The following is a 14,253-nucleotide window of genomic DNA, read 5'->3' as shown; positions in this document are numbered from 1 at the left end:
GTGAATGACCTTTATCTGTTCTTGGGGATAGTTATTTATACACAAACGTATTTCCATTGAGTTTGAGTTGGGAAAGTATAGCAATATGTTATAATGCCTTATTTCACACCGATCCCTGCATCATATCGTTTCCCATCCCCAAGGAGCATTCTTGTAATGGACAAGAATTCCTGCAACCCGTAACTAATGATAATCACAGCATCGGTACTTCCGGGTGTAAGACTAGTTATAGTATTCCTGTGTGGCTCGGAAAGTGCCCCCAGTTGTTGTGATTTTAGGCTTTTTCACTTGACCTTTCACCTGCTCAAAGCAGATAAAATGTCTTGGTTAAAACTGTCCTATAAATGGCAAAAAACATTTGGGAATTAGTGTGCAAACGCCAATTGCCACGTGTTATTCTCCATTTTGGGGCATATTCGTGTTTCCGCACGCAAGATGTAGGCAATACAATGAGCCAGTAAGGGAATACCTACCTATACGTGGGTCCTTTAGTCTGTCACTAAATCTGAATCTGGCAACAGTTTCCGGAGCCAAGGATGGCTGAAGTGGGGTGCGCCCGTACATGGCGGGCTCACTCAACTCGGGAAAGGGCATGCGGTGCATTGTTCAGCTTGCCTTGCCTTTTTTTCTGACATACGGGTGCTTGTTAACATGTGTTGCTTTCCACACATCACGGATATTGCTATAAGCTTTTCCTGTGCAACCAACAGCTAGGAAAGTCTAGAGAATGAGGAAGAAAGACAAAAGATTGAGTTAAAGGACCACCCTGAAAAGGAAAGGTGTACATATATGACTTATCGCAGTCACAAATACCCCAAGTTCCGTGTGTGGTCCTGCTTTTCCCCTCGAGCGTCCATGGCAGGCTCCTAGCTAGACGGTGTCGGAGTTGGTGCTTCGCCTCTCCCCTCGCCCTGTCTGGGTTTGTATCAGTCAGTGCTGCAGGCTTGTGTTCCCCACCCATCTTCGGCAGGCACGGGGGTGAGGGGCAGGGAGGGGAGATGAAAGGAAATGGTAAAGAAAGTTGTACAGCAGACACGGCCCTTCCACACCTAGGGGCAGGCGGAGCAGCGTAGTGCACCCTGCGAGGAAGCAGAGCCCTCGCAGAGTCCGCGGCAGCCTGCGTCGAGGACAGAGTGTGGAGCCCAAGTAGTGCACAACGCACGGAGAGGGTGACAACGACACCCAGGGGAGGGCTATGCTCCACGCTAAGTTCAGAGACAGCCAGGGAGCTTGGGGAGAGCATATGCTGGTAACAGAGGAGGTGGGGGCAGCTCGGGAAGCTGAGAGGTACCTAGACACGGAGGGCAGGAGCTCAAAGAAAGGAGAATCCGCTGAACTTGGGCAGAAGCAGGTTTAGAAGTGCACAGGCAGCTCGCTGAGAGCAGAATTTTCTTCGGGGGCACCTTGGGCAGCTCGAAAAGTGAAAAGAGAGATCAGAAATAGCGAGACTGGTACAGCGTTTGCTTTCAATGAGACCTAGTATACAGCTTGAAGCCGTCCAGTGCATGCATCTCTGCTGCCCCGAAACTAACAGCCTTTCAGCCCGGAGCCTGTCACCACTGCTGACCCCGCTACCTCCTGCCCTGCTCTCCTGCCACTCGTTCCTGCCTCAGACTTTGTCCTCGCCTCTTGTAGCGCCTCCGTGCCACCGGGTCTGGAGCCTGTCGGTGCAGTGAAGATGCCCGCCCTGTCAGGCACGCACGGGGAGAGGCTGCCCACGGTGTAGGGGCTTCCAGAGAGGAAGCCGGCCCGGGGCCACAGCCAGGTGGTGGGCAGGCTGTATCCCGAGCCCTGCTCTCGGTTGGAGCAGAGAGCTGCCGGCGCAGCTCCCCGGGGGCGTGCGGTGCGGGGCGGAGCCATCCGATGACCCTGGCGGCTTTGGGGAAGTCAGAGGAGGAGGAGGAGGGGCAGCGGGCTGTGCCGGGACACTGCGGGCTCACTGCCTGTCCTGCTGACTCCCGCACCTGTCACGGCCGCTGATCGCTCGGATCCGGAGAGATCCCCGCCCTCGGCCCAGGCGGCGCTTCTTTAGGAGAGAGAGCACGCTGGCCAGAGGTGGCGATGGAGCCCGGAGCGGCCGAGGAGCTCACTCACTAACTCCTGGAATCCAAGGCGCAAGTTTGTGAGCGGCGGCCAGATCCCTGCATCCCGGGTCCGAGGTGTGTGGTGGACGCAGAGAAGGAGCGACTGAATCCCCGCCGGGAGAACAGTGGGGAGGGAGTGTCCGGCAACTGCAGCCCCCGCCAGTAGACCTGAAGAAAGGGAGAGCACCTGCAGACCCCGACGGAAGATCAGTGGAGAAGGAGTGCCAGCACCTGCGGCTTCCGATTTGGGACCAGAGGAGAGGAAGAGCGAGAACACCTGCAGTATCCCCCATTTCTGTCCCCTCACCTCGGCCTGGGGGACCAGTGGTGAGGAGGCGTCCGGCACCAGCATCCCCTCTCCTGTCCGGGTATCAGTGGTACGGCACCTGCTTCCGCCGCCTTGGAGGACCAGGAGCGCCCGGCACCTGCCAGCTCCACAAGGGCATCAGTGGCGAGTGAGGGCCCCGCACCTACTGCCCCCGCTTTAGGACTAGACGAGAGAGTGCTCTATTCGGGGATCAGTTCAAAGGGAGTCCCAGCACTTACATCATCCACCCAGGCCGGACCTCAGAGACAGACCCATGTGGCCGTCAGTTATGAGGGCACAGCCCCTCCAGCGAGACCTGCTGTCCGGATAGAGGTGTTCAGAGTAAGTAGAACTCCCCACCCCTTCAGCCCCCACCCTCCCACTAAACACGATCTCATTATAGACCCCCTGTACCAGACAACCCCAGCCCCCAACTTGAGTCTGAGCATATCATGGGGTGGTTTGGGCAGGTGTGGCTTCCCTCAACCAGCAACCCATGTGGAACACATACTTGTATGATGAACACCATGCCTAGTATCTGCGCCAAGCACCCCTCCCCCGAGAGTATAGAGGCTGCCCTCAGCCCACCCACTTGAGGGTCTCCTCCCTCCGTGATAAACTTTCCACGTACTGCTCTGGAGCGAATCAAAGGCATCGAATCTCTTGCCCTCCAGTTGGGGGCTGTGGGAGAATGTCTGTCTGCCTGACCCAGCAGGGCGGCCGGGCACTTTCGCCTCTTCCTTTCTTTTGACCACAGCAGACATATTATGACTGAGCTGCCAGGCTGTCAGGTTGAGCTCTGCGCCTTCGGATGTGCAGGTTTCCCTTCCAATAATTAATTGATTAAAAGGTGGAATGTGGAAAGGAGAAGAAAGCGCGCCCCCTCCTGGGCAGAGCCACGCGACACCATCTCACAGGCTGCCCTTTTTTCATTCCGTCATAGTGGGGGCACAGGAGGGTGTAACTGGTTCTGGGACGGGACAGCCCTGGTCATCCTGTCTCTTGATAGAAATGCCTCCCTAAGGACCCTAGTGACCCCCACGCCCCCGCTGGACTGCCCTCCTCATTCGTGCACTGAGCCCATCGAGGAGGCACATGTCGGTCCGTGGAACAATGACGCAACCCTAAAAAGCCAGACACGAGAGGGTCGTCCATTTGCTCACCCTGGATAACTGGGGTCATGGCTGTGCGTGTAGGAAGACAGACCCGAGGGGTATTTTATTTTCTGCATTCGTTCCTTTCACCTCGCTTTCCCCAGGATGTAAAGTGGGGGCAGCTCCTTCAAAGTACCCATAACTATATAAATTGAAAAAAAACAGTCGGGAGCCTGTAAAAAACATTGCACACCGTGTGATGGCGGGGTAATTTCAAGATCACAACATTCACTAAAGCCGGACAAAGCTGAACTCACTAATGCCGACTTTTGGTACCCAGGGAATGGATAGAGGCATGCCCCGAAGTCTAGAGCGCTGGCTGTGACACACAGACCCCACCCCCTTCACCCGAAGTTTCCGTCTTCGTCCCTGGCAAGTGATTACCTCTGTGCGGGGGCATTAATCGCTCTCACTGGAGTGTTTTACTTTTGTGGGGGAGACTGGAGGGTCTCATCACACGTCCCCTCGGCTACGGACCAGTCGCGCCCTTTCACAGATTGATACAAGCCCACGCCCTGGGCGAGCTCACAGCATGCACACCATCCGAGGTGGCAGGCTCCAGCAGAAACCTCCCCAAAAAGTTTCATGGCTTGCCATTAAAAGCGTCACTCTGTAAAGGCTGCACATGATGTTATTGTAGTACACGAGCAAACGAACCTGAATGAGAATTCTGGTTCACAGCGCACCGAAGCGCAGCACAGGTGCATGCCCAGGAATGCACGAGACTGTTCGTGCAGCAAGAGGGCAGATCGGATGCTGGCCTCTCATGATCGCATACCTGCCTGTATTATCTACATTATTCATGCGCGGGATTCAGTTTGCACAAGGAATGCACCAATCACACTTTGCATTCGGTTCCTGTTTCTGCCACAGTGTGCAACATTTTGCTGAGATTTATGTTCCACAGCTTACTTAATGTGTTTGGTTAATAGACGCACTGCTGCAGGAATAAGGTCAAGCATTCCGTGCTGCAAATGAGCCTCATCCAGGGACGGGTAGATGGGCCAGACCGAGGGGCTTTGGTGGTTATTGCAAAGGAGGTCAAGGTTGTGCGTGCTACCTGTGGAGATAAATGGCAAATGATGTATGATTGGCTGCGGAGCCTGAGAGTGGTCCAGCTGTGTTCTGGGCTACATTAGTGTGCACTGCCGTGTGTGCCAGGCGCACAAACGGTTCCGACCTGGCGCCATTTGCGCGCATTTTATTTCACGATACACCAACTGAAGGTGCCGTTTTTAATATTCCGATAATCTGGCAAACCTGTATCTTAAAAATGCAAGACTTTCTGCGTATAATGACCCAGGGACCTCACTGAACTTCTCATAGTCATTTCTGTGACTCTGTGTAGAGACTCTGTTAGCCCAGAAATCCCATGATTTACAACCAAATTGGCCTTGGGGTGAATCCCAAAGCCAGAAAGCGCCTGTCCCACGCTCTGCCTGGCGTGTTGCACTAGGATGACCCGGGGCTGCCTGGAGAGGGATGCCCCTGCACCTGTCCTAGGTTAGCCTCCAATCCCTGGAGTTTACTGCTACTATATTCTCCCGGGTGAAGCAGGTGGAAGGTGTAATCCCCTGTCCCTGAAATCACACGTGCACGATCACACATTTACAAAGCGCGCAACATCCTCCTGGTACCTGCTGCATCTCAGCAGTTTGATTACATATAGATACAATCACAAATGTCCTCCTAGAGGAGGCGCGTGTTGTCCAATTGCTAAGAATAAAATTTGAAAAGAATTCAACCCGTGATGTCCGGAATATATCACTTAATCAAGGCCGCAATGCATTTTATTAAAATTACACAAATACCTCTTTGATGGGATACAGTAAAAAAATGTTTTGCAGCAAGTTAACTTCCAGTGAGCTTGGAACCGTGCTGCCTTTCCGTTGAAAATATTTTCCCTATTTACACGAATGCTGCTCTTCATTTGCTCGAATACGTTTTTGTGTGTTTAATGGGCCCATACAATGGCTACGATATCCAGCCTTCTGGTTACAGAATGCGAACTTTTGGGTGTATACATTTGGTCAGTCATCCATGACACGCTATAGAAACTGAACTGTTTTACATATGGAGAGATACCTACGCCAGCCCAATTAAAACGACGCCCGGTTCACATGCCTATTAAAGGCTGTGCTTTATACTTAGAGTGCATGCATGTACGTGCATCCTCGATACCATGTATGACAAGAACCAGAACATTGCTGGTTGTCACAGTGTCCCCATGGACGTCACACATTGAATTTGTGACTCAGAAGTGCTTCAATTTCATGTTAATCAGAGTTAGAAAGATGATGCCTAAATATATTTCTTTCAAAATATCAGTTCATTTGTTTCGCCGTTTTTTTCTTCATACATTTTCTTGAATGTATGTGTTTAAGGAACATTGTGCTCTCTAATTGGGAGTTATCGATGTACTGGGAGCGTCAGCAAATGTCTTGCTGAAAAAAAATGAACCCTACCAGTAGATCTGCAGCAGGTTCGACGACTTTAACAACAAAAAAAATGTCGAAATGTGTACACTACACGAATCCTGATTGCCTTTGGGATTTTCTTTTAACCTAACAATTAAAATATATTGAACTAAAAATAGTTTTGTATTATTTCTTGCTATATTTTTACTATGTACATACCTCAAATATTTAGAGGCAGTGGATATGGATGACACAAACCGTTCCATCACACACACTTATAATTGATACAAAAGGCCCTGATTTCCTCCCGAATAAAATCTTCTTATCTTCCACAGTAGAATGATGTCTATGAAAGCGGAGTTCGGTGAAGGCGTTGCTAGATCATGCAGCTAGAGCAAACGTGTGCTCCCATGGCAGTCTGAGGCAAGCTCTGTCATTTTGTTCTTTGTGCCTTTTTTAAGGAAAAGGGAATATCTCTTTTAAAGATAAAAGTAGGTTAACAAAACACTAAAGGGAATGAGGCATATTCTGAAACAGATTCCATACAACGAGCCTAGTGGTATTGAAAAGTCTCTTGACCTGTAGCAAATTATACTTAATGCTCTCCCTAGTCAATATCTCTTACGTTGTCAATGGAAGCCCATTAAATGGAGTTTCTGCAGACAAACTGAGCTCTACCATATCAGTTCTTGCCAAAGCCTGACATTTTTAATACATTAATAATATGTCTGTAATGTAATGGAAAACTATTAATCACATCTGGTTATGTGCCAGCAATTGAAGCTGGTGTTGGCTGCTTTTTGCCAGTGATATCTGTTTGGGGGCTCTACATAAGCCGCATATTCTGCTACCTTGCACGTTCAGCACCTTTTCCTTGTTCTTGGACCAAACTTGTCAAGTAATATCAACCCTAATCCTGCATAATGACCGCCATTATTGCTTTGATTTATTTACTGAGCATTTGAGAGGGGCTGGCTTTACGTGTTATGATGATACTTGGGCTCGCTTTTGTTTTCAATTCCTCCTCTGCCATTGATGTCACCCATACACCGACTTGAGACACTTCTGAAACTGAATTTATAGAATGGAAATTATAAGCGGGGCAACAATAATGTTCAACTGAAAGCCAAATAGATGGGTGGTAAGAAATACTGACTTGATTTGCACCCGGAACTTAAAATGGCAAATATGAATCAGGATCAGCCGTGTGCACCTAGGGGCATCACCATACACATTCTCGAAAGCCAATCAATGCTATCAGTAGCCCTCAGAATGTTTCTATTGCTAAAACTGTTATTGGAGGCTGCCCATTATTCATTGCCTCTGTACATCTAATTGGAGAAAGGTTTGCATGCATACCCCATATGTTGCATGGGTTCCCTTTAGTCTAATTTACACATCTCATTACATTTTCATTCCTTGCCTTGCCCCATACCGGCCAGCAGTCCAAATACACACCAGCCTTATGAAAACTGAGGCTGTTAAATGAGACTTTCTGCAGCCCGATTAATATGAAATGAAATATATTTTTACTGTCCAGCTACAGCTTAATGATGACCATTTTTCAAAATAAAATAAAGTGTGAAATAATGGAAAATAACTAACATTTTGTCAGGTTCCCAAACTCTGGGCAGGGGCAACACGGTATCTGAATGAGCAATCCTATTTCATGACCTTAGTAAGACTTTTTATTCCCTATCATGCTTTGCTTCTTAATCATTAATGTTGCTAAATTTTGGGAGATTTTTTTTTTTTATGGGGGCGATATTATGAAATATTTTAAGTTGCTTAACTTGAGCTGTTAATAGATGTCTCTGACCTTCAGTCAGAGCCAAAGGCTATTAAATCTTAATTTAGTCAAGAACTCCCTCCCTGCGGCATGGGATATCGCTGCATCCCATTAGATGGTCTGGATTATCATTTGAGATAATCCGTCCCTGACTGAACCCTTGACATCTTTATGGGTTTTAAACATCTGCTGTCACCAGAGCTGTTCATTTCCATTCACCAAGATATCATTGTTGTTGATTACATATAAGTATTGCAACAGTTTGGAGCAGGCTTGTCTGTATTCAGATCATCTGTGCAAGGCAATCTGAGTTTTCCATACCCTTCCTAATACAAACTATTGCAGACTGCCCTGTAATAGTATTCTGTGAATTGAATATGATGAGAATGACAATTGCATCCATAAAGCAATTATTATAAAGGACTTTGCTGTGGAAACACAATTCAACCATCTGTTGGCATTTCACAGTATCTTTGGCTTCACAGAGTTGAAGGCCAGACAATATTTACATACAGTGAACTATACAGAGATTGTTTCCAGATCAAGGAATTAGCATGTTGCGGAAAGAGGTTTCATACGAAATGATTGTGAAACTGAACTGACTTGCTGACACTCAAGGAGGAGAAGGCTGGGCGGGCAGTGAGACGGCTGGAAATTAAGCACTCACCAAGAAACATTGTGTCAATACACCACATTTACTTCTTTCTGTGAATGATCACTAGTGCAGGATTACGGATGAATTCATAAATTGACAAACGTCTGAAGGGAGTTGCTTCGGAGGGCAACCCTGGGGAATTAGTCCAGTTTGAGTATACAGATGTTCAAGACTCACTGGTATACATTCAATAAAGGTATAGTTGCTTCAAAAGGAGGAGGGCGTGACCTTTTAGGGCTAGTGGGAGGCATGGACTTGCAAAGGGGGAATGCAGGCAATCCATCACAATCATTACATACAGTAAGGACAGATTTGTTAGCCTGTTTCACAAAGGATGCATTTACCACAATTTCCCTGGTGTACTCACTCCATCCTATTGAATTACAACATATTCCATTGTGGAATTGCTGTTTTACATTTGCAGTGTCATTGATTTGGCTCTGTAGCTCATAGACCTAGGCTAGGTCTAGGTTTGGTCTATTGTAAGACCTAGATGGAATTCTCAAACAGTTTGTAATAAACTGTCTTTTATGTGCGAGAAACATTTTTGAGTGCTGTAAAAAACTTACATACAAGTTGAAGGACCCTTTTTGGCATTAATATGTAATAACACAATCAGTCTAGGGTGACACTGAAGACCACGATGTAGGTAAAGACTAACAGAAATACGTTGATTAAAAAGAATGAAAAATTTCCACCTGAGGTGCTGTTTATTTATTTGCACCTTCTAAGTGCTTACACACAATTATATCGTTCCTACTTTTATAGTCATCTCTAAAAACGGGATTGCCTGCTTGTGTTCAATGATAATTGCCATTAGCCAACTCAGCAGCAATCTTTCAATCAAAAGCTTGGTTATCTCGTCCGGGTTGTGAGATTGAAACAAGCAGGCTAAACACCGTTTTCTGCAGCAGCATTAAAAACACTGCAGTAGCATCCAATCTAATATTAAAATCCAATAGGAGAAAGAAAGAATTTTAAAACGTGTGCAGTCTTTCTGTGTTAGGAATGGGAAGAGGGTAACGTAAACGACGGCAAAATGAACAAAAACATTTAATCACGTTCACATTTCATAAAGTTTCATGAAATTGTCACTCATTTGATTGCCATTTAGGCTGCAGCTGAGAAACTGTTAAACTAGGCAGTAGCTTCAACATTTTTCTACCATTGAGAAAAAAAGAGTGAGTCGACATTGCAAAGAGTTCAAAAGGAGGTTGATTTAGGACCAGAAGATCTGGTTCTGACAGGTAGTCCGTGTTGTAGTTGCAATTCAGACATTCATTCTGGAAGCGAAAGATGGAAACGAAATTTGAATTCTGTATCTGTAGAGTATGATCCCCTCAAAGGAAGGTGCATCTAATTTCAATATGTATAGATAAACTGTGAATTGTTAGGGTACAAAAAATACTGCATACGACGCAGCTGGTCAGGCCAGGTTTGTTACAAGGGCCGATATTAAAATGCAGAAAGCTGCAAAGTGCAATCCAAACGTTCATTAAGTCTATAGAAGAATTATGAATATTTCCAAGTAGGCACAGCAATCGCAGGATGGAGGATATTCACATCCTATTTACTTCTGTAAAAAGTTTCGAATAGAAGGTAGACATTTTGTGGTGGTGTGTGTTTGTAAATGTCCTCTGTCCCACCTCTGTTTAATGAGATAACAATAATAGCTATATAATTGAGGTTCAAGTCTGGATAACAGAAGAGCAGGACAATAATATTTCCAAATTCAAAATTGTCGTGGCACGTTGACTCTTGCTAACACACCTGAGAAGGACTGTAATTCTAACTTTATGGAGCAAATATTTCCCTCGGTGAATGAACGCAATCTCTAGATTACCTGATTGAAAATGATTATTCCTGAGTGCCACCAAATAGTAATTAAGATACAAACTAAGAAGTGTACATTTGAAAAGACCTTCTTGGAGCACCACAACCCCTCTTAATTCGGGATTGCCTTTCGTAATTAAGAAAATTTAGACATGTTCCACATTCAATCCACCCAAAATTAATCTTTAGACCCAGCAATAATAATAAAATCTGTGAAAATGTAATACCGCAACGAAGAGGGCTAAACACTGGTCACCCAAGTTTCTAGCATTAAGCTGGAAAGAGCAAGAACATATATGATGCAGCTCTCATGTTTTATTACTGTGATGGATTGTTAGACTCTGTAGGATCCATTGTTTCTCCACTTTTATTCGTGTTTATTGTCACTCGTTATTATAAACATACACTGCTCAACAGTCCTTAGAAAATGTCTAAATGAATATATGATTATCCATTGCATTTTACTGACACTATCACCCTATTGAGACAGGTTCTCTGTGGCCTTGCGATACACCATAGTGGCTTGACTTGACTGATCAGTGTTTTTTGCTTACTGCTGCTTATCAAAAAGTGCAAAGTTAAGCTCACTTGAGGCCCAGTGTAGCCTCATACTTATTCAGAACTGAGCTTCAGAGACTCCTTGAACGGATAAGTATTAAATACTCTTCTGGAACAATCTTCATGGTTGAGACTCATTATAAATGTTGTCAAAGCACTCACGAGGAAAGTGTTCACCCAATTACACCAATTTGCAGCAAGCACATTGAAGCCATCACAAAATGTGAACATGTTGTACCTTTCACTGTGTGTTGATGCGTGAACAATAAACCTTCTTCTTTTGTTCCTAAAAAGGTGCTGGTGCTGGAAGAAAAGGTTGATCGATGGGAAATTGACAACTGTGCTACAGTCACTCAACCTTTTGCTTTGTTACTGGTTCATCAGCAGGCCTGACCATTCCTTGTGAGCCAGACGTGGAGAGCTGTGCTGGGGTTATCAGCAGTACAACGGAAGAGCCACCACTTTGCAAAATAACTATCTGCTCCAGGACATCTCTTCGGAAAAGCTCTTATCGAATACATGTAACCAATGACCGAGCATCTGCCTGAAGCGGTTTTCAGAGGCGATCATTTGATTATGGACAGTATCTTCAAACTTCGCCAATTTCATAGAAAACACACTGTATGCTAAAAATTCTTATTTGATTGAATATACATCTATCTATAAATCCTATATATAGCACTCCAGATTGTGTAGGAAAAGACTGGATGTGACATTTGGTGCTCCTGCTAAGAGGATTTCGACGGATTTAGAGATGTATTTATCAAGCTTGCTGTCACTTCAAGCCCTTTGGGTTACTATATCTTCAGGAATGCAGCATTACCCGTCAGAGTACGGGCATTATGATGTGTGCAAGAGTCTGATGAAATCAGATGAGGGAATAGTTTGGGAATATATGGCCTGCCAGCCAGAATCCACGGATATGACCAAGTACCTGAAAGTGAGGTTGGATCCTCCTGACAGCACCTGTGGGGAAACGCCAGAGAAATTCTGTGCAATGGTAAGCATATTTCTTTTTCTTTTCTATATCTAAGGCACTGCATGTGACGCATGTGCGTAATACTGTACATGCAAGTGAAATATCTTTTAACAGATATATATTTTACAAAAATCTTTGTAGATTTCCCAAAGGATGATATACAATTATGATTCGGATACATACTGTAATTGGCTGTGAATTACCAAAGGAAAAATAGCACATTTAAAGAACCAGGTGCAATGTAAAAGTAAGAGATTGGTTATTGTGTATTGAAAACGCACATAATGCAGTGGCATTGTTAAAGGAAGTGAATGTTTATGTTGTTTATGGTTAGGTGTACTGTATAGCACTCACTGCAAACCCAGTCGCCTCTGGGCACTTACAACATGTGCAGTGCAGACGATCTCTAAGCCATACTGAGCAGAAACAGGTCAGAACAGGTGGGTCTTCCGTGCTTCACAGAAGGCAAGAGAGCGCCCGACGGGGCTGCTGTGGAATGATAGTCCACAATAGTGCAAACAGTGCTTAAGTGGTAAAAATAATATAAGTGCAGCGCCCAAAGTCTTTCTTCGAAACCCGCTGCTGGTGCTTTTAAGTGTCCTGGTTGCTGATACCAAGGCTGCCCAGTTTTGATTCCACCTCATGCCTCTTAATTCCACCACTTTACACTTCATGTCATTATATCTCACTCTTGCAGTCTGTTTCATCCCAGCTTCCTCCCTTTGACACTGGTTTAATGTCTTTCTCCTCACCCGTTCTTCTTCCTTTTCTGTCTTTCTCTTGGTCTACGGCCCTGCCCTCAAAAATGATAGTTGGTGTCCACTGTCTGAAAGCACCTGCACAAATTAAGCATGGGATACAAAGTGCCATTCATGTGTCAGTAAACACCTATCTGACTTTCACCAATTGGTTAACATGACTGAAAGGTTGAGGTGTCGTGGCTGGCGGTGCCAGCGAAGTGAGATAACACAGAACGCTTCATCATGCACTTGTCTAGCACAGGGAGGGTTGGAGGGGAGGCAACATACCACTGATAGTCAAGGACTTTGTTAACTGAAGGATCAGCCGCCTGCAGTGTTCTGCACCCTCTGCAAGTGCTCATATTGAAAGGCAGGTGGCATTCTCCTGCCAGAGCTGCCTGATTCATCGTCGAACCAGAGATGCAAGGATTTGCTGCTGGTAAATCGAACATCTCACAAAGGATCCCGCGTCTTGTGCTTAGGTCAGCACCTCATGGCACTCCCAGATTGGTTTTTTTTTTTTAGAGGTTAGGAGAAAACCAAAGGAAGTGGGGTGCAAAGTAGGCTATGTCTCGAGCGATGCTCTTGACTGTTTTTTTCTCATTTGACTGCAAGACGCTGTTGCATATCCATGCTGCAGAAGGGCCCTTTGACCTGTTTGAAAGCTGGTCCTGATTGGCTGACATTTACTGCTAAGCCCCCTTGTTATCAGCATGGGGATGAAACTGAGGTGGAAGTTCGGGACAATTTGGATTTGTGGTGGCAAATGAGTGGCAAAAAATCTATGAAACAAAGGTGATCCTTGTGGAACCTTTTTCCTCCCTTACCAGAATAAAATACCCTTGTTTCGGTGAACAGTTTGGGTAAAGCCTAAATGCAACATGGTAAGTGGTGCTGAATTATCAGTCTTGAAAATACTTAAGCCTTCACACGTCTCTGCATCCGAATAGGGTATTGACTGACGTTCCCCAGTCTGCGAAATTACTTTTATCAAAGCAAAATTATGTCATAACAGCTTGCTAAACACGTTTTTTCTTGTTGCAGTGGAGGTTGCGCCTTATAATTTAGTTTATTTGATGGGAAAGGCACCTGGAAATGCATTTAGTCTAAATGCTTCTGGGAGGCTGCTACGTATTCCGTTTCCAGTATATAAAAATTAGATCTCTATGTATTGATCAAGAAAGCCTCAGCATTATGTATTCCAGAAGCCAGGAATCTAGACAGTCATTCTGGCTCTGTGCAAGTTCAAAGAATTGTACAGACATGTGTACGGTAAGGGAGGCCCTGGGAGAGTCAGGCAAGGCTTGGTCTCCCCCTGAGCTTTCCAGGTGGGTGGGCACGTCCAGGTGATGTTCCAGGCCCTGATTGGATGATAAGTTAATGAAGGGAGTGCTTTGTGTTTTTTTAAAGGGCTTTTTGGGTGGGACCACCTCTTTGACCGTTGTCACACCCAGGGGCAGGTAGCTATTTTTATCATCAGCCCACCCTCCTGCCTTTGTAATGGTTCTATTTTTCTTTTTATATTTAATTTTCCATCTTTTTCGATTGTTTTTTTTTTTTTTGCTTCTGATACTTTAATTCATGCAACAGCCTGTTTTGGGAGAAGAGGTGGGTAACAGTGAAAACATTGATTTGCTACTTGTACCGGTTCTGGTATCGGGTACGCGGTGTCAACGGCATAATGGTTGTCAAGAGAAGTGGAGGGGGTTAAAGGTGATGAGCACAGCCCCGTGAGTA

At 45.5% G+C, this 14,253-nt stretch overlaps 1 protein-coding gene across 5 annotated transcripts in view; it reads left to right on the top strand.

Annotated features, from left to right (window-relative positions):
* The first annotated feature begins 955 nt into the window (after positions 1 to 955).
* Positions 956 to 14,253, top strand: part of NTNG1 (netrin G1) — a 671,288-nt gene continuing 657,990 nt past the window's right edge. For 3 of the 5 annotated variants that reach the window (XM_069232409.1, XM_069232408.1, XM_069232412.1), the window contains exons 1-2: positions 1,322 to 2,733; positions 11,092 to 11,797. In XM_069232409.1, the coding sequence (XP_069088510.1) occupies positions 11,552 to 11,797 (246 nt within the window). In that variant the 5' untranslated portion in view covers positions 1,322 to 2,733; positions 11,092 to 11,551. Of the gene's footprint in view, positions 2,734 to 11,091; positions 11,798 to 14,253 lie in introns of all 5 variants that reach the window. The other 2 variants (XM_069232411.1, XM_069232410.1) reach the window with 2 other exon arrangements.

Source organism: Pleurodeles waltl, chromosome 4_2 (genome assembly GCF_031143425.1).
Source record: "Pleurodeles waltl isolate 20211129_DDA chromosome 4_2, aPleWal1.hap1.20221129, whole genome shotgun sequence".
NCBI classification, from domain to species: Eukaryota; Metazoa; Chordata; class Amphibia; order Caudata; family Salamandridae; genus Pleurodeles; species Pleurodeles waltl.
This window is presented reverse-complemented; position numbering and strand designations above follow the sequence as displayed.